At 45.8% G+C, this 26,320-nt stretch overlaps 1 protein-coding gene across 1 annotated transcript in view; it reads left to right on the top strand.

Annotated features, from left to right (window-relative positions):
- The window catches only part of p3h2 (prolyl 3-hydroxylase 2), a 167,984-nt gene extending 147,284 nt beyond the window's left edge, over positions 1–20,700 (top strand). Inside the window, exons 12-15 of the mRNA XM_078564406.1 lie at positions 10,673–10,790; positions 12,472–12,547; positions 14,852–14,992; positions 20,459–20,700. Of these exons, the coding sequence (XP_078420532.1) occupies positions 10,673–10,790; positions 12,472–12,547; positions 14,852–14,992; positions 20,459–20,551 (428 nt within the window). The 3' untranslated portion in view covers positions 20,552–20,700. The remainder of the gene's footprint in view (positions 1–10,672; positions 10,791–12,471; positions 12,548–14,851; positions 14,993–20,458) is intronic.
- Positions 20,701–26,320: the final 5,620 nt, after the last annotated feature.

A 26,320-nucleotide genomic window follows, 5' to 3' on the forward strand; every position in this document is an offset into this window, starting at 1 on the left:
TGCGGGAAAGAGGTGTTCCATTTCGTGGGGCACCGGCATCAGTATTGGAACAGGAGGGATCTGTACCGTTGGGACGGTCTCCACCTGAACCGATCTGGGATCAATATTCTAGTGAAAAGGGTAAATAGGGTGGTCAACAGGACTTTAAACTAGAAAGTGGGAGGGAAGGGAAGGGTAAAACTCCAAGAAGTATGACTAATGGGAAACAAAGCAGCAGGTTAGTGTGTGGGGGGGTGGATTCAACTTCATGGAAAATTATGAAAAAACTGAAAAGAAAGGAGAGCCCAGGAGAGGCTATTAAAGTCTCCAGAACACAAAATAGGACAGAGTGTTTGGAAAGGGCTAGGAATCTAACTTCAAGCACATCAGATAAAGGGACGACAATGAGAAAGGGGACGGGAAATACAGGACTGAAGGTGTTGTATCTGAATGCACGCAGTATACGAAATAAGGTAAATGAGCTTGTGGCACAGATTGAAATTGGCAGGTATGATGTGGTGGGCATCACGGAGACATGGCTGCAAGGGGATCAGGACTGGGAGCTAAATATCCAAGGATATACATCCTATCGAAAAGATAGGCAGGTTGGCAGAGGGGGTGGGGTTGCTTTGTTAGTAAGAAATGAAATTAAATCAATAGCAAGAAACGACGTAGGGTCAGATGATGTAGAATCTGTGTGGGTAGAGTCGAGGAACCGCAAAGGTAAAAAACTATAATGGGAGTTATGTACAGGCCTCCAAACAGTAGTCAGGATGTGGGGCACAAGATACACCAGGAGATAGAAAAGGTGTGTAAGAAAGGCAAGGTTACAGTGATCATCGGGATTTCAATATGTAGGTAGACTGGGAAAATTAGGTTGGTATTGGATCCCAAGAAAAGGAATTTGTGGAATGTCTACGAGATGGCTTTTTGGAGCAGCTTGTGGTGGAGCCCACTAGTGAACAGGCAATTCTAGATTTAGTGAAGTGTAATGAGGCAGATTTGATAAGGGAGCTTAAGGTGAAGGATCCCTTAGGAGGAAGTGACCATAATATGATAGAATTTACCCTGCAATTTGAGAGGAAAAAGCTGGAATCAGATGTAACGGTATTACAGTTGAATAAAGGCAACTACAGAGGCATGAGGGAGGAGCTGGCCAGAATTGACTGGGAGATGAGCCTAGCAGGAAAGACAGTGGAACAGCAATGGCAGGAGTTTCTGGGACTAATTTGGGAGATACAGCAAAAATTCATCCCTAGGAAGAAGAAGCATACTAAAGGGAGGACGAGGCAACCATGGCTGACAAGGGAAGTCAGGGACAGCATAAAAGCTAAAGAGAAAACATACAATGCGGCGAAAAGCAGTGGGAAACCAGGGGATTGGGAAGCCTACAAAGACCAACAGAGGACAACTAAAAAAGAAATAAGGAGGGAGAAGATTAAATATGAAGGTAAACTAGCCAGTAATATAAAAGAAAATTGCAAGAGTTTTTTTAGATATATAAAGGGTAAGAGAGAGGCAAAAGTGGACATTGGGCTGCTGGAAAATGACGCTGGAGAAGTAGTAGTGGGGAACAAAGAAATGGCGGAGGAACTGAATAGGTACTTTGCGTCAGTCTTCACGGTGGAAGACAGGAGTAACATCCCTAAAGTTCAAGAGAGTCGTGGGGCAGAGGTGAGTATGGTGGCCATTACCAAGGAAAAGGTGCTAGGAAAACTGAAAGGTCTGAAGGTGAATAAATCACCTGGACCAGATGGATTACACCCCAGAGTTCTGAAGGAGATTACTGAAGAGATAGTGGAGGCGTTAGTGGCGATCTTTCAGGAATCACTGGAGTCAGTGAGGGTCCCAGAGGACTGGAAAATCGCTAATGTAACCCCCCTGTTTAAGAAGGGAGTGAGGCAAAAGACGGGAAATTACAGGCCGATTAGCCTGACCTCGGTCGTTGGTAAGATTTTAGAGTCCATTATTAAGGATGAGATTTCAGAATACTTGGAAGTGCATGGTAAAATAGGGCAAAGTCAGCATGGTTTCATCAAGGGGAGGTCATGCCTGACAAATCTGTTAGAATTCTTTGAGGAGGTAACGAGTAGGTTAGACAAAGGAGAGCCAATGGATGTTATCTACTTGGACTTCCAGAAGGCCTTTGACAAGGTGCCGCACAGGAGGCTGCTCAGTAAGATAAGAGCCCATGGTGTTAGAGGCAAGGTACTAGCATGGATAGAAGATTGGCTGTCTGGCAGGAGGCAGAGAGTGGGGATAAGGGGGTCCTTCTCAGGATGGCGGCCGGTGACTAGTGGAATTCCGCAGGGGTCAGTGTTGGGACCACAACTTTTCACTTTATACATTAATGATCTAGATGAAGGAACTGAGGGCATCCTGGCTAAGTTTGCAGATGATACAAAGATAGGTGGAGGGACAGATAGTATTGAGGAGGCGGGGAGTCTGCAGAAGGATTTAGACAGGTTAGGAGAATGGGCAAAGAAGTGGCAGATGGAATACAATGTGGGGAAGTGTGAGGTTATGCACTTTGGTAGGAAGAATAGAGGCATAGACTATTTTCTAAATGGGGAGAGAATTCAGAAATCTGGAGTGCAAAGGGACTTGGGTGTCCTTGTCCAGGATTCTCTTAAGGTTAACTTGCAGGTTGAGTTGGTAGTTAGGAAGGCAAATGCAATGTTGGCATTTATTTTGAGAGGACTAGAATATAAAAGCAGGGATGTGCTGCTGAGGCTTTATAAGACTCTGGTCAGACCACATTTAGAGTATTGTGAGCAATTTTGGGCCTCATACCTCAGGAAGGATGTGCTGGCCCTGGAGAGGGTCCAGAGGAGGTTCACGAGAATGATCCCAGGAATGAAAGGCTTAACATATGAGGAACGTTTGAGGACTTTGGGTCTATACTCGATGGAGTTTAGAAGGATGAGGGGGGATCTGATTGAAACTTACAGAATACTGAAAGGCCTGGATAGAGTGGACGTGGGGAAGATGTTTCCATTAGTAGGAGAGACTAGGACCCGAGGGCACAGCCTCAGAGTAAAGGGAAGACCTTTTAGAACAGAGATGAGGAGAAACTTCTTTAGCCAGAGAGTGGTGAATCTATGGAACTCATTGCCACAGAAGGCTGTGGAGGCCAGGTCATTGAGTGTATTTAAGACCGAGATAGATAGGTTCTTGATTGGTAAGGGGATCAAAGGTTACGGGGAGAAGGCGGGAGAATGGGGTTGAGAAACCCATCAGCCATGATTGAATGGCGGAGCAGACTCGATGGGCCGAATGGCCTAATTTCTGCTCCTATGTCTTATGGTCTTATGATCCCTGTGGCATTCCAATTGTTACAGGTTGCCATCCTGAAAATGCCTCCCTTATCCCAACTGCCTGTCTTCTAATAGTTAGCCAGCCCTCTATCCACGCTAATATACTACCCCTAACACTGTGGGATCTTATTAAATAGCCTTACGTGCGGTACCTTATCGAACGCCTTTTGGAAATCCCAATATATTACATCTCCTGGTTCGCCTTTATCTATCCTGCTTGTTACCTCCTCAAAGAATTCTAATAAATTTGTCAGGCATGATTTCCCCTTCATGAAGCCATGCTGACTCTGCTTGATTAGATTATGTATTTCTAAATGCTCTGCTATTACATTTTTTATAATAGATTCCAACATTTTCCCAATGACAGATGTTAAGCTAACTGGCCTATAGTTACCTGTTTTTTTTGTCTCCCTCCCTTTTTTGAATAAGGGTGTTACATTGGCAGTTTTCCAATCCTCTGGGACTTTTCCGGAACCTTAGTATTCTTGGGAAGTTACTACCAGTGCATCCACTATCTCTGTAGCCACTTCCTTTAATATCCTAGGATGCAACCCATCAGGTCCAGGGAACCTATTGGCCTTTAGACCCATTAGTTTCCCTAGTACTTTTTCTCCAGTGATTGTTATTGCATTTATTTCCTCCCCCTCTTTTTCCCCTTGATTATTTAGTATTGGAATGCTATTAGTGTTTTTTACCATAAAGACTGAAGCAAAGTATTTATTCAACTCCTCTGCAATTTCCTGGTTTCCCCATTATTATTTCCCCAGCCTCATTCTCTAAGGGGCCTCTGTTGACTTTGGTCTCTTTCTTCCTTTTTATATAGTTAAAGAAGCTCTTACTGTCTGTTTTTATATTTCTTGCTAGTTTACCCTCAAAGTTTATTTTCTCTCTCTTTATTCTTTTTTTGGTCATCTTTTGTTGGTTTTTAAAACTTTCCCAATCCTCTGGTTTACCAATAATCTTTGCCACATTGTATGTCTTTTCTTTTAATTTGATACTGATCGTAGCTTCCTTGGTTAACCATGGTTAGTTTATCCCCTTCCTTGAACCCTTCTTCCTCACTAGAACATTTCTTTGTTGTGAGTCATGAACTATTTTAAGTTATAAATATATTTTACATTTTAAACGTCTGCCATTGTTCATCAACCATTTTTTCTGCTAAACTCCTTTCCCAGTCCACTCCAGCCAACTCTGCCTTCATTCCTTTGTAATTTCCCTTATTTAAGTTTAGCACAGTTGTTTCCGACCCAAGTTTCTCACTCTCAAACTGAATGCTAAATTCTATGATACTATGGTCGTTGTTTCCTAGAGGATCCTTTACCCTGAGATCATTTATTAAACCTGCCTCATTACACATTACCAGATCCAAAATAGCCTGATCCCTGGTTGGATCCACAACATATTGTTCTAGGAAACTATCCTGAATACACTCTATGAATTCTTGCTCGTGGCTACCTCTGCCAATTTGATATTTCCAATGTATATGAAGATTAAAGTCACCCATGATTCATGTACTGTCTGTTTTACATGCCCTCATTGCCCAGCTATCCCAGGATTCTGTGTGTGCGAGGGACACCAGAAAAATCTCTGAATGAAGTATAGAATTGTGTTCAGCAGCATGCCATTGCCTCTGAATGACTTCTCTGTGTCAGGATTAGTCTTAGCATTTTGCAAGAATTACACCACACCTGATAAAGGAAGTATTGGATTTGGTGGGAGTACAACATAGACTCAACAGAATTACACCTGGGTTGAAAGGCTTTTATTGTGAGGACAGGTTGCATAAATTAGGCTTGTGTTCCTTTGAGGTTAGAAAATGAACAGGTAATCTTGGATCCTGATACAACACAAGATGGCCATTCATCCCAGCATGGATTTGTCAATTCTTTGGTAGAGTTATCCAATTTATCCCATTCCCACTACTTTTTCCCCTTAGCCACAGTAACATAGGAGCAGGAAGAGGCCATTCAGCCCATCGAGCCTGCTCCACCATTCAGTATGATCATGACTGATCATCCACTTCAATTTTTTTCCCCACACTATCCCCATATCCCTTTATGTCATTGTTATTTCGAAATATGTCAATCTCTGCTTTACACATACTCAATAACTGAGCTTCCACAGGCCTCTGGGGTAGAGAATTCCAAAGATTCACAACCGTCTGAGTGAAGAAATTTCTCCTCATCTTGGTCCTAAGTGGCTTCTCCCTTTATTTTGAAATTGTGTCCCCTGGTTCTAGACTCCCCAAGCATGGAAAACATCTTACCTGCATCTACCCTGTCTATCCCTTTAAGCATTTTGTAGATTTCAATGAGATCACCTCTCATTCTTCAAAACTCTAGAGAATACCGGCCCAGTTTCCCCAATCTCTCTTCATAGGACAGTCCCGCCATCCCGGGAACAAGTCTGGTGAACCTTCACTGCACTCTCTCTATGGCAATAATATCCTTCCTGAGGTAAGGGGACCAAAACTGTACACAGTACTCCAGGTGCGGTCTAACTAAGTTTCTGTACAATTGGAGCAAGACTTTGTTACTCCTGTTCTCAAATCCTCTTGTGATAAAGGCTAACATACCATTAGCCTTCCTAATCGCTTGCTGCATCTGCATGTTAGCTTTCAGTGACTTATTGACAAGGACACCCAGGTCCACTTGAGCATTTACACTTTCTAATCTCTTACCATTTAAGAAATACCTGTGCATCTGTTCCTCCTACCAAAGTGGATAACCTCACATTTTCCACATTATATTCCATCTGCCATGTTCTTGCCCACTCACTAAGCCTGTCCAAATCCCCTTGAAGTCACCTTGCACCTTCCTCACAACTCACATTCCCATATAGCTTTATGTCATCTGCGAACTTGGAAATATTATGTTCACTTTTGTCCTTTCAAATATTTTTCCGATTGTTATTTTGCAAGTTATTATTTCAGTCTGTTCCCAGCACCCTTTCAGACTGTCCATTCCAGGTCATAGGAACTCACTGTGCTACCTCACGTCTTCTCTTTTGTCAATCACCTTGAATCTGTGCCCCTCTCGTTACTGATCCTCCTGCCGCTGGAAACACATTCACCTTATTTAACCTACAAAAGCCATTCATAATGTAGAACACCTGTATCAAATCTTCAGCAAGGAATGGTTGCTAAATTTGCTGATGACACAAAGATAGGTAGGAGAGTAAGTTATGAAGAGGACATAAGGAGGCTACAAAGTGACAGAGATAGGTTAAGTGAGTGGGCAAAGATCTGGCAAATGGAGTATAATGTGGGCAAATGTGAAATTGTCCACTTGGGCAGGAAGAATAGAAAAGAAGTTTATTACCTAAATGGTGAGAGATTGCAGAGCTCTGAGATTCAGAAGGATCTGGGTGTCTAGTGCATGAATCACAAAAGGTTAGTATGCAGGTACAGCAAGTAATTAGGAAAGCTAATAGAATGTTATCATTTATTGTGAGGGGAATTGATTACAAAAGTAGGGAGGTTATGCTTCGTTTGTACAGAGCACTAGTGAGACCACATCTGGAGTACTGTGTATAGTATTGGTCTCCTTATTTAAGGAAGGATGTAGTGAGTCTTTGGAACTCTTTTCCTCAAAAGGCGGTGGAAGCAGAGTATTTGAATACTTTTGAGACAGAGTTAGATAGATCCTTGATTCGCAAGGGGGTGAAAGGTTATCGGGGTTGGCAGGAATGTGGAGTTGAGTTTACAATCAGATTAGCCATGATCTTATTAAATGGTGGAGCAGGCTCGAGGGGCCGAGTGGCCTCCTCCTGCTCCTAATTCCTATGTTCATATAACTGAAGTCCCTCATCCCTGGCCCCATTCTAGTAAATCTCCTCTGCATCCTCTCCAAAGCCTTGGCATCTTTCCTAAATGTGGTGCCCAGAATTGCATGGAGAAAGTAGAAAGCAAAAGTGGAAGGCAGAGGGAACAAGGGCTAGCAGCAAATAGGGCCAAGGTACAAACAAAATGTGCAAAAATGTTAAAAAGACAAGTTGAAAGGCACTGTATCTGAATGCACGGAGCATTCACAATAAAGTAGATGAATTAACAGCGCAAATAGATGTAAACGGGTACGATATAATTGTGATTATGGAGACATGGCTGCAGGGTGACCGAGGCTGGGAACTGAATATCCACAGGTACTCAATATTTAGGACAGACAGGCAAAAAGGAAAAGGAGCTGGAGTGGCACTGTTAGTTAAGGATGATAGTGATAGTGTGATAGTGAGAGAGGATATTTACTCAGAAAATCTCAATGTAGATTCAGTCTGGGTGGAGCTAAGAAGCAACAAGGGGCAGAAAACATTAGTGGGAGTTGTCTATAGGCCTCCAAACAGTAGTGATAAGGTAGGGGACAGCATATAACAGGAAATTAGAGATGCATGTAACAAGAGTGCTACAGTGACCAGGGTGACTTTAATCTACATATAGACTGGGCAAACCAAATTAGCAATAATACTGTGACAGATTAATTCCTGGAATGTGTACGAGATAGTTTTTTAGACCAGTACATCGAGGAACCAACTAGGGAACAGGCTGTCCTAGATTTGGTTTTGTGCAATGGGAAGGGGTTAATTAATAATTGTGTTATATGGGGTGCTTTAGGGAACAGTGACCATAACATGATAGAATTCTTCATTAGGTTGGAAAGTGAAGTAGTCCGATCCAAAACTAGGGTCCTAAATCTAAACAAAGGAAACTACGAAGGTATGAGGTGTGAGTTGGCTAAGATAGTTGGCTATCATTAGAAGACATGATAGAATGGCTAATATTTAAGGAACACATGTATGCATTATATATTCCTTTCTGGCACAAAAACACAACAGGAAAAGTGGCTGAACCATGGCTAATGAAAGAAATTAAAGATAGCATTAGATCCAAAGAGGAGTCATGTAAAGTTGCTAGAAAAAAGAGCAAGCCTGAGGATTGGGAGCAGTTTAGAATTCAGCAATGGAGGACCAAGAGATTGATTAAGAGGGGAAAAATAGAGTATGATAGTAAACTTGCAAGGAACATAAAAAAGGACTGTAAAAGCTTCTATGAGTATGTAAGAAGAAAAAGGTTAGTCAAGACAAATGTAGGTCCCTTACAGTCCAAAACAGAATTTATAACAGAGAACAAGGAAATGGCAGAGCAATTAAACAACTACTTTAGTTCTGTCTTCACGGAGGAAGACACAAATAACATCCCAGAAATACTAGGGAACCAAAGGACTACTAAGAAGGAGGAATTAAAGGAAATTAGTAATACTAAAAAAACAGTGCTGGAAAAATTAATGGGACTGAAACTGATAAATCCCCAGGGCCTGATAATCTACACCCCAGGGTACAAAAAGCCATGGAAATAGTGGATCTGTTGCTTGCCATCTTCCAAAATTCTGTAGATTCTGGAACAGTCCCAGCAGATTGGAGGATGGCAAATGTAACCCCACTATTTAAAAAAGGAGGGAGGGAAAAAACAGGGGGTCACAGATCGGTTAGCCTAACATCAGTGGTAGGGAAAATGCTAGAGTTTATTATAAAGGATGTGATAACAGGACACTTAGAAAATATCAACAGGATTAGACAAAGTCAACATGGATTAATGAAAGGGAAATCATGTTTGACAAACCCACTAGAGTTTTCTTGAGGATGTAACTAGTAGAATAGATAAGGGAGAACCAGTGGATGTGGTGTATTTGGATTTTTAGAAAGCTTTTGATAAAGTCCCACATAAGAGGTTAGTGTGTAAAATTAAAGCACATGGGATTGGGGGTAATATACTGGCATGGATTGAGAATTGGTTAGCAGACAGGAAACAGAGAGTAGGAATAAATGGGTCTTTTTCGGAGTGGCAGGTGGTGACTGGTGGGGTCCCACAGGGATCAGTGCTTGGGTCCCAGCTATTCACAATATATATCAATGATTTGGATGAGGGAACCAAATGTAATATTTCCAAGTTTGCTGATGACACAAAACTTTGTGGACGGTGAATGGTGAGGAGGATGTTAAGAGGCTTCAAGGTGCTTTAGACAGGTTGAGTGAGTGGGCAAATACATGGCAGATGCCAGATAATGTGGATAAGTGTGAAGTTATCCACTTCAATACTAAAAGCAGAATGGCAGAGTATTATTTAAATGGTGATAGATTGGGAAATGTTGATGTACAAAGGGTCCTGGGTGTCCTTGTACACCAATCACTGAAAGCAAGCATGCAGGTACAGCAAGCAGTTAAGGCGGCAAATGGTATGTTGGCCTTCATTGCGAGAGGACTTGAGTACAGGAACAAGGATGTCTTACAGCAGCTGTACAGGCCCTTGGTGAGACCACACCTGGAGTATTGTGTGCAGTTTTGGTCTCCTTACCTAAGAAAGGATATACTTGCCATAGAGGGAGTGCAGTGAATGTTCACCAGACTGATTCCTGGGATGGCAGGATTGTTGTATGAGGAGAGATTGGGCTGACTAGGCCCTGTATTCACTGGAGTTTAGAAGAATGAGAGGAGATCTCACTGAAACGTTCAAAATTCTGACAGGGCTGGACAGACTGGATGCAGGGATGATGTTTCCTCTGGCTGGGAGGGTCTAGAACAAGAGGTCACAGTCTCAGGACCCCTTTTAGGACTGAGATGAGGAGAAGCATCTTCACTCAGAGGGTGGTGAACCTGTAGAATTCTCTACCACAGAGGCTGTGGAGGCCAAGTCACTGAATATATTTAAGATAGATTTCTAGACTTGAAAGGCACCTAGGGATATGGGGAGAGAGTGGGAGTATGGTGTTGAAATAGAGAATCAGCCATGATCATATTGAATGGCGGAGCAGGCTCGAAGGGCCGAATGGCCCACTCCTGCTCCTATTTTTCTATGTTTCTATGAGACAGCTCCGAGCTTAGACCTTATACTGTATATATGTATATGGTTATGAGTAGTTAATAAACATTTATTGTTAGACTGTACAAGGCTCAGAACCTCTTTCTGAGACCTACCGAACTACACACAGCATCTTACAACAATTCAAGCTGAGTCCTAGCCAATGTTAAACCGTTACCTCACTAAATCAGGTGTTTAAAATGGTTACCAGGCTGGTAACAGGTGAAGGAGCATTATTGCCACATTGACCATGTTCCTGCCTCTCTGGCATTGCCAATATTCCCGCATTGGCAGCGGGTTTGTTACACCATCAATAAACCTGCTGGGAAAATACTACAAATTTTAGGAATGAATTTGGAGTTTTTAATTCTGGTTGGGGGAAGTTAGTTGTGAGAAGGGAATGGGTTCAGGAGAGACTGGGAGTTGGGTTGAAGCTGTAGACAGTTCAGAGAGGTTTAGTGAGCAGAATTCAGGTTTGGATCTGCAGTGTGTGTCTGCGATGGGACTGATGTCTCTGATTTATCTCCAGGTCAGCAAGACAATCGCAATGACCTGAGCCATCCAATTCATGCTGATAACTGCCTGCTTGACCCAGATGCCAATGAGTGCTGGAAGGAGCCACCAGCCTATACCTACAGGGATTACAGGTAATGGGAGGTCCAGTCGACAGTGTGCACACTGGAATTACAGGAAATACTGACAACTGTGGTTGGAGCTAATCCTGGAAGTTTGATTATGTGACCTGTGTAAATATTACTGCCTTTACCATATAAAGGTGAGGTCTCCTGTAGTTGACTATCTTCACTTGTGGTTTTTGTGGCAAAGGCCAGTCTGAACTATACTGAGAGATTGCATGAAGGACAGTGGACTCGGTATTTGAGGCAATTCTCACTGCGCCTTACCCTGACCCAACATTACGAAACACCCCCGGGGTATGGATTCAACAGAGAAAAGTTTCCCTAGAATGAGAGAGAGAGAGTACAGCACATGAGATTCTCAATTCTCCCTGCAAACCCTGTCCAGTCATATTGTCTCTGATCCTATCCCCTGCACTGATTCTTTTTTGTTTGTTCTTGGGATGTGGGCATCGCTGGCAAGGCCAACATTTATTACCCATCCCTAATTGCCCTTACGCTGTCCTCTTGAATATAAGAGACTGGCTTCCTTGGCCATTTAAGTCAACCACATTGTTGTGGGTCTGGAGTCACACACGCACATACCAGACCAGGTAAGGACGGCAAATTTCCTTCCCTAAAGGGCGTTAGTGAACCAGATGGGTTTTTACAATGATTGATGATAGTTGCCATGGTCACCCTTCCTGAGACTAGCTTTCAATTCCAAATTTTTATAATTGAACTTAAATTTCATCATCTGCCGTGCTGGGATTTGAACCCATGGCCCCAAAGCATTAACCTGGATAACTAGTCCAGTGACAATACCACCGTGCCACCACCTCCCCTAACAATAGTGAACCAGATGGGTTTTTACGACAATTGATGATAGTTTCATGGTCACCATCACAGTGAAATCATCATTTTATGAGATGGAAGCTGTCAATGTATCACTGAGAGAGCAACTTTTTATTCCAGATTTATTAATGAATGTAATTTCCCCAGCTGCTGTGGTGTGATTTCAACTCAGATTAACGGTGATACTCTATCCATTCCTCCATCCCTCAGTGACATTGTGTCCCCTAGTGACACTGTCTGTGTCCCCCAGTGACACTGTCTGTGTCCCCCAGTGACACTGTCTGTGTCCCCCAGTGACACTGTCTGTGTCCCCAGTGACACTGTCTGTGTCCCCAGTGACACTGTCTGTGTCCCCCAGTGATGCCTTTGCTGTTCCTTTGTCCCCAGTGACATTCTCTCTGTTCCTCGATCCCCCAGTGATGCTGTCTCTGTTCCTCTGTCTCCAGTGACCTTGTCTCTGTTCCTCTGTCCCCCCAGTGATGCTGTCTCTGTTCTCTGTCCTCAGTGATGCTGTCTCTGTTCCTCTGTCTCCAGTGACCTTGTCTCTGTTTCTCTGTTCCCCCAGTGATGCTGTCTCTGTTCTCTGTCCCCCCAGTGATGCTGTCTCTGTTCTCTGTCCCCAGTGATGCTGTCTCTGTTCCTCTGTCTCCAGTGACCTTGTCTCTGTTCCTCTGTTCCCCCAGTGATGCTGTCTCTGTTCTCTGTCCCCAGTGATGCTGTCTCTGTTCCTCTGTCTCCAGTGTCCTTGTCTCTGTTTCTCTGTTCCCCCAGTGATGCTGTCTCTGTTCCTCTGTCTCCAGTGACCTTGTCTTTGTTCCTCTGTCCCCCCAGTGATGCTGTCTCTATTCTCTGTCCCCAGTGCCATTTTATATCTGAATGGAGATTTTGAAGGAGGAGAATTTATCTTTACGGAAATTGATGCTAAGACAATCACAGTGAGTACAATGTATGTGACCATCTGGAATGTGTCGTGTTTATTGTTAATTTCCCTCCCTTCTGAAGGATCGAAAGGTCTATTATGATCTTAGCCCATCTGGTCACTTCTTCATTCAGTTCTTCACTGTTGGATTCGGATTTTGTAAATATGCCTCATGGACCCAAAAGTGGACATTCCCTGAGCCACTGGTGAGGGATGCCTGACATGCTTAGCAGATCACCCGGGCACCTTGCTTCATACCCAACTCAGACAGAGATGAACATTGCCCTTGTCTGATGGTAAGGGATTCTAAGTGAAGTAAGTTTAGAATCAACCTGAACCTAATTTTCAGTGAAACCAGTTTGGGAATGCTTTGGCAATCTCACCTGGGTTGGATTGGAATGACATTTCCTGGCATGGTATAATGGACTGAATGACCTCAATCTGTGTTGTACCATTGGAGAGGGTTCTGTGATTGGGGCTGAGGACATTGGTGTTGAAGGATAAGTGGAGGTATCCTTGGCCTGACCTGGAAGTATTGAGGTCATAAAACTGAATCAATGGGAATTGGGGGGAAACTGGTTGGAGTCATACCTAGCACAAAGGAAGATGGTTGTGGTTGTTGGAGGTCAGTCATCTCAGCTCCAGGACATCACTGCTGGAGTTCCTCAGGGTAGTGTCCTAGGCCCAACCATCTTCAGCTGCTTCATCAATGACCTTCCCTCCATCATATGGTCAGAAGTGGGGTGGTTCCCTGATGATTGCACAATGTTCAGTGTTATGACACAGCAGATGGTAAATGCTGAGCTGAAACAACTAATTTTCAATTTGTATAAATTTTGAAATGTATGCATTGAATTCAGTAATAATAAGACCACCAAGTCTTATAGGTTTTTACAAAACTAAATTAAACATTTATTAATAAGAGAAATGGTTTTTAAATACATACATAGATCTACAAATTACTACTATGATAACTTCTAAATCCCCTTAATCAATCTAACACCCAGTTACACTTTCATTAAGGCAACAGTAAGAAACATAGATTTTTAAAACACCCAGCCAAAAAAACATGAACAACTCGAATTCAAAGTGAGTTTTCTTAACTTCAGTCCTTTGAAGACAGCAGCTTGAGGCATAGATGCTGAAGGCTTTTTCACACACTTGTAAGATCTTAAAAATGCCTTCTCTTACAAGCAGCCTTTGCTCCTTTATACATATTTCCCCTTTGAATGCAAATACCCATTATTTCACTATGTCTTTGGACTTTATCTCCCTGATAATAAAAATCTCTCATAGCACGAGGTTTTACCAGTAATCTTTGGGAAAAATAAACACACTGTTCTAAACTTCACCTGGCTAGGTGACACATTTCACTCCCTCCTTTGAAAACAAACTGGTTTATTTAAAAATACAAATGTTTCCTTGCCACCTATGTTTCAAAACTTCCCCATGTTTACCTAGTTAACATTTCAAACCTAACCTCTCTTCTTACATCAAAGCACCCATACTAATTCAATTAACACACACACACACACCTGTTTCTCTATTTTACAATAAATTCCAATAATACTCTGAGAATTACTATATCCTCTTGACATCAGCACCGCTCACGATTCCTCAGATACTGAAATGGTTTGTGTCCATAAGCACCAAAACCTGGACAATATTTGGGTTTGGGCTGATAAGTGGCATGAAATGTTTGTCCCACACAAGTGCCAAGCAATGACCATCTCCAACAAGAGAGAATCCATCACCCCTTGACGTTCAATGGCATCACCATCACTGAATTCCCCACTGTCAACATCCTGGGGGTTACCATTGACCAGAAACTAAACTGGACTAACCATATAAATACTGTGGCTACAAGAGCAGGTCAGAGGCTAGGAATCGTGTGATGAGTGACTCACCTCCTGACTCCCCAAAACCTGTCCACCATCTACAAGGCACAAGTCAGGAGTGTGATGGAATACTCCCCACTTGCCTGGATGAGTGCAACTCCAACAACACTCAAGAAGCTTGATACCATCCAGGACAAAGCAGCCCACTTGATTGGCACCACATCCACCACCCCCAACATTCACTCTCTCCACCACTTTCTCAAGGGAAATTAGGGACGGGCAATAAACGTTGGTCCAGCCAGTGATGCCCACATCCTGTGGAAGAATATGTGGAAAAAATCAATCTGGGAGTGTTAAAACCCGCATTTTCTTTTTCAGAAGGGACTGGTTTCTGGTTGAAGGGAAAAGCTATATTTATTGAAGTGTTTCTTTAATGATTATCTGATGTGTTTTACATTCTGATTGTTTTAAATCGTCTCCAGGCAGCCGTGAAGCCGCAGTGTGGTCGAATGGTTGGATTCTCATCCGGAGAAGAGAATCCACATGGAGTGAAAGCTGTCACCAAGGGCCAGAGATGTGCTGTAGCCTTGTGGTTTACATTGGATCCGCTCTTCAGAGAGTTGGTGAGTCTCTGCAACAGGAGAGAGACTGTTTTATTTAAAATAATTTTCATATTTGATTGTGTTGGTGTGTGATGTAGGGATTGGGGGAGGGAGGTACAAACCCAGGACAGTAAATAGTCTCCTGTACCCCACCAAAGTTTTCATTCTTCTCAATGAGCTGGGACTGGGTATATTCGGCTGTGCAGCCATCGAGACTCCATGCACTCATCCTATGGATTTGGGCGGAAAAATAACTCCCTCTTCCCCGCCCCCCGACTTCAAGAACATGACAATTGTAACTATCTTCAAGAAGGGAGGTGGGTTATGCTGTGGAAATTATTGAGATATTTCCTTCCTGTCCACTGCAGGGAAAATCCTGACACGGATTCTCCCGAATCACCTACTTCCTGTGGCTGAGGAAATCATCCCAGGGACACATTGTGGCTTTAGATCTTCCAGAGAAACCTCCAACATGGTCTTTGTTGCCAGACAAATCCAAGAAAAATGTTGAGAAGAACACAATGAACTCCTCATTGCATTCATCGACCTGACCAAAGCATTTGACTCAGTGGATCATGAGGCTCTGTGGATTGTGCTTTGTGGATTTTGGATGTCCAAGAAACTTCATCACAATCCTGCAATGGCTTCATGATGATATGACTGCAACTGTCTTGAGTGGGGGATCTGAAACAGACGCCTTCAAAATTCGGAATGGGGTCAAGCAAGGCTGTGTGATAGCCCCCATGCTATTTACAATCTACCTGACAGTGGCTATTCACCTCATCAAAGATCAACTTCCCTCTAGTATCAGTATCACTCACTGCCTCGATGGAAAACTCTTTAACCTCAGTTGCCTCTTTGCTAAAACTAACCTGACCACCATAGACATACCTGATTTTGTGTCTGCGGATTACTGCAGTGTCTTTGCCCACTCTGCACTAGATTTGCAAGTCACTTTCGATCTCTTCAATTCTGTAAACAAGAGACTCAATCTGTCCCTGAATGTTGCCAAAACAAAACTCGTAGATCAACCCATACCTGGTCAGCCAAATATTCCACCTCCCATATAGGTTGAAGGAGAGACTCTGGAATATGTTGAGCATTCCCCACACCTTGGCAGCCACCTCTCTCAAAAGGCCGATGGAAGAGGAGATCCAACACCAGATCAGCTGCTTCAGCTCAGCCTTCTACAAACTCCTGCAGTGAGTGTTTGACAACAAAGAATGAAACCGGACAGACCCAGCAGAGGTGGCGGCACAGAGGTATACAGCTGGGAGGGAGTTGCCCTGGGAGTCCTCAACATCGACTCCAGACCCCATGAAGTCTCACGGCATCAAGTCAAACATGGGCAAGGAAACCTCCTGCTGATTACCACCTACCGCACCCCACCTCCCTCTCAGCTGATGAATCAGTGCTCCTCCATGTTGAACACCACTTGGAGGAAGCACTGAGGATGTCAAACGCACAGAATGTACTATGGGTGGGGGACTTCAATGTCCATCACCAAGAGTTGCTCGGTAGCACCACTACTGACCGAGCTGGCCGAGTCCTAAAGGACATAGCTACTAGACTGGGTCTGCAGCAGGTGGTGAGGGAACAAACAAGAGGGAAAAACATACTTGACCTCATCCTCACTAACCTGCCTGCTGCAGATGCATCTGTCCATGACAGTATCGGTAGGAGTGACCACCGCACAGTCATTGTGGAGATGAAGTCCCGCCTTCACATTGAGGATACTTTCCATCGTGTTGTGTGGCACTACCACCATGCTAAATGGGATAGATTTCCAACAGATCTAGCAACTCAAGACTGGGCATCCATGAGGCTCTTTGGCCATCAGCAGCAGCAGAATTGTACTCGAACACAATCTGTAACCTCATGGCCCGGCATATCCCCCACTCTACCATTACCATCAAGCCAGGGGATCAACCCTGGTTCAATGAAGAGTGTAGGAGGGCATGCCAGGAGCAGCACCAGGCATACCTAAAAATGAGGTGTCAACCTGGTGAAGCTATAACACAGGACTACTTGCATGGCAAATAGCATAAGCAGCAAGTGATAGGCGGAGCTAAGCGATCTCACAACCAACGGATCAGATCTAAGCTCTGCAGTCCTGCCACATCCAGTTGTGAATGGTGGTGGACAATTAAACAACTCATCGGAGGTAGAGGCTCCACAAATATCCCCATCCTTAATGATGGAGGAGCCCAGCACATCAGTGCAAAAGATAAGGCTGAAGCATTTGCTACAATCTTCAGCCAGAAGTGCCAAGTGGATGATCCATCTCAGCCTCCTCCGGAGGTCCCCAGCATCACAGATGCCAGTCTTCAGCCAATTCGATTCACTTCACATGATATCAAGAAACGGCTGAAGGCACTGGACAGTGCAAAGGCTATGGGCCCTGACAATATTCTGGCAATAGTGCTGGAGACTTGTGCTCCAGAACTTGCCGCGCCCCTAGCCAAGCTGTTCCAGTACAGACACAACATCTACCCGGCTATGTGGAAAATTGTCCAGGCATTTCCTGTACACAAAAAGCAGGACAAATCCAACCCGGCCAATTACCGCCCCATCAGTCTACTCCCCATCATCAGTAAAGTAATGGAAGGGTCATTAACAGTGCTATCAAGTGGCACTTGCTTAGCAACAACCTGCCCACTGACGCCCAGTTTGGGTTCCGCCAGGGCCACTCAGCTCCTGACCTCATTACAGCCTTGGTTCAAACATGGGCAGAAGAGCTGAATTCCCAAGGTGAGACGAGAGTGACTGCCCTTGACATCAAGGCAGCATTTGACCGAGTGTGGCATCAAGGAGCCCTAGCAAAACTGGGGTCAATGGGAATCATGGAGAAAACTCTCCACTGGCTGGAGTCATACCTAGCACAAAGGAAGATGGTTGTGGCTGTTGGGGGTCAGTTATATCAGCTCCAGGACATCACTGCAGGAGTTCCTCAGGGTAGTGTCCTCAGCCCAACCATCTTCAGCTGCTTCATCAATGACCTTCCTTTCATCATAAGGTCAGAAGTGGGGATGTTTGTTGATGATTGCACAATGTTCAGCACCATTCGCAACTCCTCAGATACTGAAGCAGCCCATGTCCAAATGCAGCAAGACCTGGACAATATCCAGGCTTGGGCTGACAAGTAGCAAGTAACATTCGCGCCACACAAGTGTCAGGCAATGACCATCTCCAACAAGAGAGAATCCAACCATCGCCCCTTGACATTCAATGGCATTATCATCACTGAATCCCCCACTATCAACATCCTGGGTGTTACCATTGACCAGAAACTGAACTGGACTAGCCATATAAATACTGTGGCTACAAGAGCAGGTCAGAGGCTGGGAATCGTACAACGAGTAACTCACCTCCTGACTCTCCAAAGCCTGTCCACCATCTACAAGGCACAAGTCAGGAGTGTGATGGAATACTCCACACTTGTCTGGATGAGTGCAGCTCCAACAAGACTCAAGAAGCTTGACACCATCCAGATCAAAGCAGCCCACATGATTGGCACCACATCCATAAACATTCACTCCCTCCACCACCGATGCACAGTAGCAGCAGTGTGTACCATCTACAAGATGCACTGCAGCAACTCACCAAGGCTCCTTTGACAGCACCTTCCAAACCCACGACCACTACCATCTAGAAGGACAAGAGCAGCAGATAGATGGGAACACCAGCACCTGGAAGTTCACCCCCAAGTCACTCACCATCCTGACTTGGAAATATATCACCGTTCCTTCACTGTCACTGGGTCAAAATCCTGGAACTGCCTCCCTAACAGCACTGTGGGTGTACCTACACCACATGGACTGCAGCGGTTCAAGAAGGCAGCTCACCACCACCTTCTCAAGGGCAATTAGGGATGGGCAATAAATGCTGGCCCAGCCAGCGAAGCCCATATTCCATGAATAAATTTTTTAAAATGTCAACAAATGTCCAAGTGTACAGAGCAGTTGTCATCACCACACTCCTGTTCTGCAGTGAGACCTGGATTGTATATCAGCAACACATAAGAACACGAGAGAAATTCCATCAGTAATGACTCCGCTACATCCTCTGGAACAAACGCTGGTGCTCTTCTTGAAGCCAGATCCACAATCATAAAGACAAACCTCCTGAAAAATTAACTGAAACATTTTTTTTTTATTCATTCATGGGATGTGGGTTTCACTGGCTGGGCCAGCATTTATTGCCCGTCCCTAATTGCCCTTGAGAAGGTGGTGGTGAGCTGCCTTCTTGAACCGCTGCAGTCCATGTGGTGTAGGTACACCCACAGTGCTGTTAGGGAGGGAGTTCCAGGATTTTGATCCAGCGACAGTGAAGGAACAGCGATATATTTCCAAGCCAGGATGGTGAGTGGTTTGGAGGGGAACATCCAGGTGGTGGTGTTCCCATCTATCTGATACCCTTGTCCTTCTAGATGGTTGTGGTCGTGGGTTTGGAAGATGCTGTTGAAGGAGCCTTGGTGAGTTGCTGCAGTGCATCTTGTAGATGGTACACACTGCTGCCGTGTCTCGGTGGTGGAGGGAGTGAATGTTTGTGGATGTGGTGCCAATCAAGTGGGCTGCTTTGTCCTGGATGGTATCAAGCTTCTTGAGTGTTGTGGGAGCTGCACTCATCCAGACAAGTGGGGAGTATTCCATCACATTCCTGGCTTGTGCCTTGTAGATGGTGGACAGGCTTTGGGGAGTCAGGAGGTGAGTTACTCGTTGCAGGATTCCCAGCCTTTGACCTGACTTTAATGGACTGGACACTGTGTCCAGATGGCTGAAAAGCCCCTCCTTGCCAGGACCTGTGTTCCCAACTGTCAAATGGCCAATGTCCAGTGACAATACCACCACCTCCCCTGTTGACGCTTTGATAGCTGATACGGGTCCAAATTCGTAGCCACTCTGTCCCAGGTGATCGATTCCAGTTAGCTTCCAAAGAGATTATTACAATGATCCCATTCTGGTGCCGTTCTGCATTTGTAGGCTTGTTGGTCTGATGCTGATAGGGTCAGAGAAAAATTCTCCAGATTATTTTTCTTTGTTTATTGATTCTGGGTTTTCCTGTCTTTTTTTTTTGCCTCTCCAGGATGTGGTGGTGGAGGCAGAGGGAGGTGGGAGGGTTGGATGGTGAAAGGAATGTCTAGTCAGAGGGAGGTGGGAGGGTTGGATGGTGAAAGGAATGTCTAGTCAGAGGGAGGTGGGAGGGTTGGATGGTGAAAGGAATGTCTAGTCAGAGGGAGGTGGGAGGGTTGGATGGTGAAAGGAATGTCTAGTCAGAGGGAGGTGGGAGGGTTGGATGGTGAAAGGAATGTCTAGTTGTGACACTCCAGCCAGCAAAGGCTGGGGGAAGGTTTGAGAGAGGAGCTTACCTTTCCCTCCGCTCCGGGTTCACAAGCTGAGGGGGGTCCCCTGGATTTTCCTGAACATATTAATACGCTGACTTGAGTTGATGTAAATCCAAAGTCATTTCCTTTCTTTACCTCCTCAGGAAAGGATCAAAGCGGACGAGGTTGTTGAGTTAATATCACTCGATCAGAGACTGGACGACAGGCTCACCATCAACCCAAGGGATGAATTGTGAAAATTTCTTCATTAACATATTTATTTAATCTTCTCAGCAACCCTTACAGAATGTTCTAATTATCTGTACAAACTGTAAATTTTAAGATGTTCAGAGATTCTTTCTAACAGTTTTTTTATTGCAACTTGAACTTTGTTGGAAGCTGATAATTACCTTGCGCTAGCGATTGAGTTCTGGGTTTATCACAATTATATAGAACTGGGCTCCATTGTCAGCTGTGAGCTTTACATTTTAGCACACGGTAACCCTCAGGGAAAACTAGCAGACACTTCATTTAAGCAACTACGACTGAGAGGTTGCACTGAAATACCTTGGACTGACTGGATGTATTCCAAATAACCTGAGACTTAGAGAGTGTACCCCCAAATACCCTGGGGCTGATGGGGTGCACCCCCAGCCAGGCCTGGTAACTACCACAGGGCGGTGGAATGGCTCTGTTGCTAGAGAAGTAACCCAGAGAACAAGTGTTCATATCCCACCATGAGAATCTGGGAATGAAAAGGCGATGCTGGTAAAATTGAGTATGAAGCTGTTAGATCTGTGTAAAAATCCAGCTGCTTCACTGGTGTTCTTCGAGAGACGTTGAGCATTGAGGCATTGGGCAATAGAAAGCCTGTTTAACAGCAACAAGAAAGAATAATACAAATCCACCCAGGCCTCCAGATGACTTTGTGCCCCTCCCAGCACCGCAACCCTAACCCTAACCCTAACCCTGACCCTGACCCTGACCCTAACCCTAACCCTAACCCTCCCAGCACCCTTAACCCTCCCAGCACCCCAACCCTAACCCTAACCCTGACCCTCCCAGCACCCCTAACCCTAACCCTGACCCTCCCAGCGCCTCAACCCTAACCCCAACCCTAATCCTCCCAGCACTGCAGCCCTAACCCTAACTCTGACCCTCCCAGTGCCCCAACCCTAACCCCAACCCTCCCAGCGCCCCAACCCTAACCCCAACCCTAACCCTGATCCTAACCCTCCCAGCACCGCAGCCCTAACCCTAACCCTGACCCTCCCAGCACCCCTAACCCTGACCCTAACTCTGACCCTCCCAGCACCCCAACCCCAACCCTGACCCTGACCCTAACCCTCCCAGCGCCCCAACCCTAACCCCAACCCTGACCCTAACCCTCCCAGCGCCCCAACCCTAACCCTAACCCAGCACCCCGACCCTAACCCTAACCCTAACCCTGACCCTAACCCTCCCAGCGCCCCAACCCTAACCCCAACCCTAACCCTGACCCTAACCCTCCCAGCGCCCCAACCCTAACCCCAACCCTAACCCTGACCCTAACCCTCCCAGCGCCCCAACCCTAACCCTGACCCTGACCCTCCCAGCACCCCAACCCTAACCCTAACCCAGCACCCCGACCCTAACCCTAACTCTGACCCTCCCAGCACCCCTAACCCTAACCTTAACTCTGACCCTCCCAGCACCCCTAACCCTAACCCTAACCCAGCACCCCGACCCTAACCCTAACTCTGACCCTTCCAGCACCCCAACCCTAACCCTCCCAGCACCCCAACCCTAACCCTCCCAGCACCCCTAACCCTTACCCTGACCCTAACCCTCCCAGCACCCCAACCCTAACCCTTCCAGCACCCCTAACCCCAACCCTGACCCTAACCCTCCCAGCACCCCGATCCTAACCCTAACTCTGACCCTCACAGCACCCCAACCCTCCCAGCATCCCAACCCTAACCCTAACTCTAACCCTAAAGCTGACCCTCCCAGCACCCCTAACCCTGACCCTAACCCTCCCAGCATCCCTAACCCTGAACCTAACCCTCCCAGCACCCCAACCCTAACCCTCCCAGCACCCCAACCCTAACCCTGACCCTCCCAGCACCCAACCCTAACCCTCCCAGCACCCCAACCCTAACCCTAACCCTCCCAGCACCCCAACCCTAACCCTAACCCTCCCAGCACCCTGACCCTAACCCTAACTCTAACCCTAACACTGACCCTCCCAGCATCCTGACCCTAACCCTAACGCTGACCCTCCCAGCACCCCAACCCTAACCCTCCCAGCACCCTGACCCTAACCCTAACTCTAACGCTGACCCTCCCAGCACCCTGACCCAAACTCTGACCCTCTCAGTCCCTCCAGACCAACCTGAGGGAGCTTTGCTCTGTATCTAACCCTGTACTGTACCTGTCCTAGGAGTGTTTGATGGGGACAGTGCAGAGGGAGCTTTACTCTGTATCTAACCCCGTGCTGTACCAATCCTGGGAGTGTTTAATGGGGACAGTGCAGAGGGAGCTTTGCTCTGTATCTAACCCTGTGCTGTACCTGTCCTGGGAGTGTTTGATGGGGACAGTGCAGAGGGAGCTTTACTCTGTATCTAACCCCGTGCTGTACCTGTCCTGGGAGTGTTTGATGGGGACAGTGTAGAGGGAGCTTTACTCTGTATCTAACCCCGTGCTGTCCCTGTCCTGGGAAGGTTTGATGGGGACAGTGTAGAGGGAGCTTTACTCTGTATCTAACCCCGTGTTGTACCTGTCCTGGGAGTGTTTGATGGGGACAGTGCAAAGGAACCTTTACTCTGTATCTAACCCCGTGCTGTCCCTGTCCTGGGAGTGTTTGATGGGGACAGTGTAGAGGGAGCTTTACTCTGTATCTAACCCCGTGCTGTACCCGTCCTGGGAGTGTTTGAGTCTGAGACTGGAAGACTGATTTACAGACTCTGCACAATCTGAGCCCATGTTCACCAAACTAGCCCTTGGGTGCCTAAAGTCAAAAACTCTATTTTTCAGCACTGATACTCTTCATCTTAAAGAGATTTCACTGTTTAAAAATAATGTACAAAAATTGTGGTTTAACTTCCTGAGGGTACTTGTGTGTTGACTCTGCGTGGGAAGCATACAAGATACTGTGGTTAAGAAAAAGTTATTTATAAAATAATTATTTTGTAGATACTAATGAAAATTATTTTTGAGAAATGGTACATTTAATCTGTGAATTGTGTGCATATTTTGCTTGGTGAGTTCCCTTCAGAGTCTCGTCCATATTGTGGGTTTTCACTGTAGCAAGTTCACAAGTCTGGGTTTTGTTGATGTTGCCTGTACTCTGTGGGGGGCTGTATTTATCCATCACCTCCCTTCGGAGCATGCAGTTAGGAACTATGTTTGGAAAGAACGCTGCTATGACATTGTCGGATCTAGAGAGCCTAAGATGGTTGGATGTTTGCACGTCATGACCCTCACTTTGCAGAAATCGGTTTACTAACTTTGCTTGAAAATTGAAACTGTGACTCTCTGTCCCCTTGTATTGTTCAGAGTGGCAAAAAATGGAGGCCCTCAAGGATCTGTCCTGGGACCAACCACTCTTATTCCCAATTTATATGAATGATTTAGACTTTGGGATCAAAAATACAATTTCCAAATTTGTGGTGACACTAAAGTGAATGGATGGTCAGTACAGAGGAGGACTGCAATAAATAGTAAGAGATTAATAGGCTTGTACAATTGGCAAATGATTGACAAATGGGATTTCAATATAAGTGTGAAGTATTACATTTTGATAAGAAAAACAAGGATCTATTTGCAAACAATTTAAATAGGGTAGAGGTCAAAGTGACCTGGAGTACAAATACAGAAATCCCGACTGTAGCACTGAGGATTCATAAAGGCCAGGGAAAAATCAAACCAAACACAGGGGTTTGTCTCCAGGGAGGAGAGAATTGAAAAGTAGACAAGTTATACTGGAACTCACGACCACAGTGATTGGCTGAGGCAAATAGCACAGATGCATGTAAGAAGTTGAGAGAGAGGAAGGAATAGTAGGTTGAAGGTTATATTGGGCTGTGGTTATTGAATAGCAGGTTAAAGGTTATGCCAATCGAGTTAGATGAGGAAGAATGGGAGGAAACACAAGTGGAGCAAAAGTCCAGCATGAGCTGGTTGGGCTGAATGGCCTGCTTCTGTGCAGTTTATGTTGTATAATTGACTCTCTTCCTCTATTTCCTCTTGCTATCCATCTGAATCACTCCAACTCTTCCTCCCTCTGTACCAATCTCCCTCCTGCTGTTTGATCTATTCACTTTCTTGTCCGTCTCCAACTTATTATCATTCTTTTTGCCTTTTTTCAAAAATACTTTAGTAGCTGGGAGGGGCTGAGATATGTTCATTGTGTTAAATATTTTGATGCAAACATTTTTACAGAATTAAAGTTTATCAATACTGTAATTTGTGAAAGGTGAAAAAACTTGAACCTGCAAATAAATTAATTTAAAATTCAGTGCACTCTGTGTCCAACTCAACCGCACAACAAACACGGCTTCAGACATTGTGGTCTAACAATTGATGGGGGCATTGGGGTGTACTCAGTCCTGCGCTGTAATGTCAGGATGTGAGGGGAGTGTACTCAGTCCTGCGCTGTAATGTCAGGATGTGAGGGGAGTGACTCAGTCCTGCGCTGTAATGTCAGGATGTGAGGGGAGTGTACTCAGTCCTGCGCTGTAATGTCAGGACGCGAGGGGAGTGTACTCAGTCCTGCGCTGTAATGTCAGGACGCGAGGGGAGTGTACTCAGTCCTGCGCTATAATGTCAGGATGCGAGGGGAGTGTACTCAGTCCTGCGCTGTAATGTCAGGATGCGAGGGGAGTGTACTCAGTCCTGCGCTGTAATGTCAGGATGCGAGGGGAGTGTACTCAGTCCTGCGCTGTAATGTCAGGATGCGAGGGGAGTGTACTCAGTCCTGCGCTGTAATGTCAGGATGCGAGGGGAGTGTACTCAGTCCTGCGCTGTAATGTCAGGATGCGAGGGGAGTGTACTCAGTCCTGCGCTGTAATGTCAGGATGTGAGGTGGGTGTACTCAGTCCTGCGCTGTAATGTCAGGATGTGAGGGGAGTGTACTCAGTCCTGCGCTGTAATGTCAGGATGTGAGGGGAGTGTACTCAGTCCTGCGCTGTAATGTCAGGATGTGGGGGGAGTGTACTCAGTCCTGCGCTGTAATGTCAGGACGCGAGGGGAGTGTACTCAGTCCTGCGCTGTAATGTCAGGACGCGAGGGGAGTGTACTCAGTCCTGCGCTGTAATGTCAGGATGCGAGGGGAGTGTACTCAGTCCTGCGCTGTAATGTCAGGATGCGAGGGGAGTGTACTCAGTCCTGCGCTGTAATGTCAGGATGCGAGGGGAGTGTACTCAGTCCTGCGCTGTAATGTCAGGATGCGAGGGGAGTGTACTCAGTCCTGCACTGTAATGTCAGGATGTGAGGGGAGTGTACTCAGTCCTGCGCTGTAATGTCAGGATGTGAGGGGAGTGTACTCAGTCCTGCGCTGTAATGTCAGGACGCGAGGGGAGTGTACTCAGTCCTGCGCTGTAACATCAGGATGCGAGGGGAGTGTACTCAGTCCTGCGCTGTAATGTCAGGATGCGAGGGGAGTGTACTCAGTCCTGCGCTGTAATGTCAGGACGCGAGGGGAGTGTACTCAGTCCTGCGCTGTAATGTCAGGATGTGAGGGGAGTGTACTCAGTCCTGCGCTGTAATGTCAGGATGTGAGTGGAGTGTACTCAGTCCTGCGCTGTAATGTCAGGATGCGAGGGGAGTGTACTCAGTCCTGCCTGTAATGTCAGGATGCGAGGGGAGTGTACTCAGTCCTGCGCTATAATGTCAGGATGCGAGGGGAGTGTACTCAGTCCTGCGCTGTAATGTCAGGACACGAGGGGAGTGTACTCAGTCCTGCGCTGTAATGTCAGGATGCGAGGGGAGTGTACTCAGTCCTGTGCTGTAATGTCAGGATGCGAGGGGAGTGTACTCAGGCCTGT

This window comes from Cetorhinus maximus, chromosome 19, assembly GCF_964194155.1.
Source record: "Cetorhinus maximus chromosome 19, sCetMax3.hap1.1, whole genome shotgun sequence".
Taxonomy (NCBI): domain Eukaryota; kingdom Metazoa; phylum Chordata; class Chondrichthyes; order Lamniformes; family Cetorhinidae; genus Cetorhinus; species Cetorhinus maximus.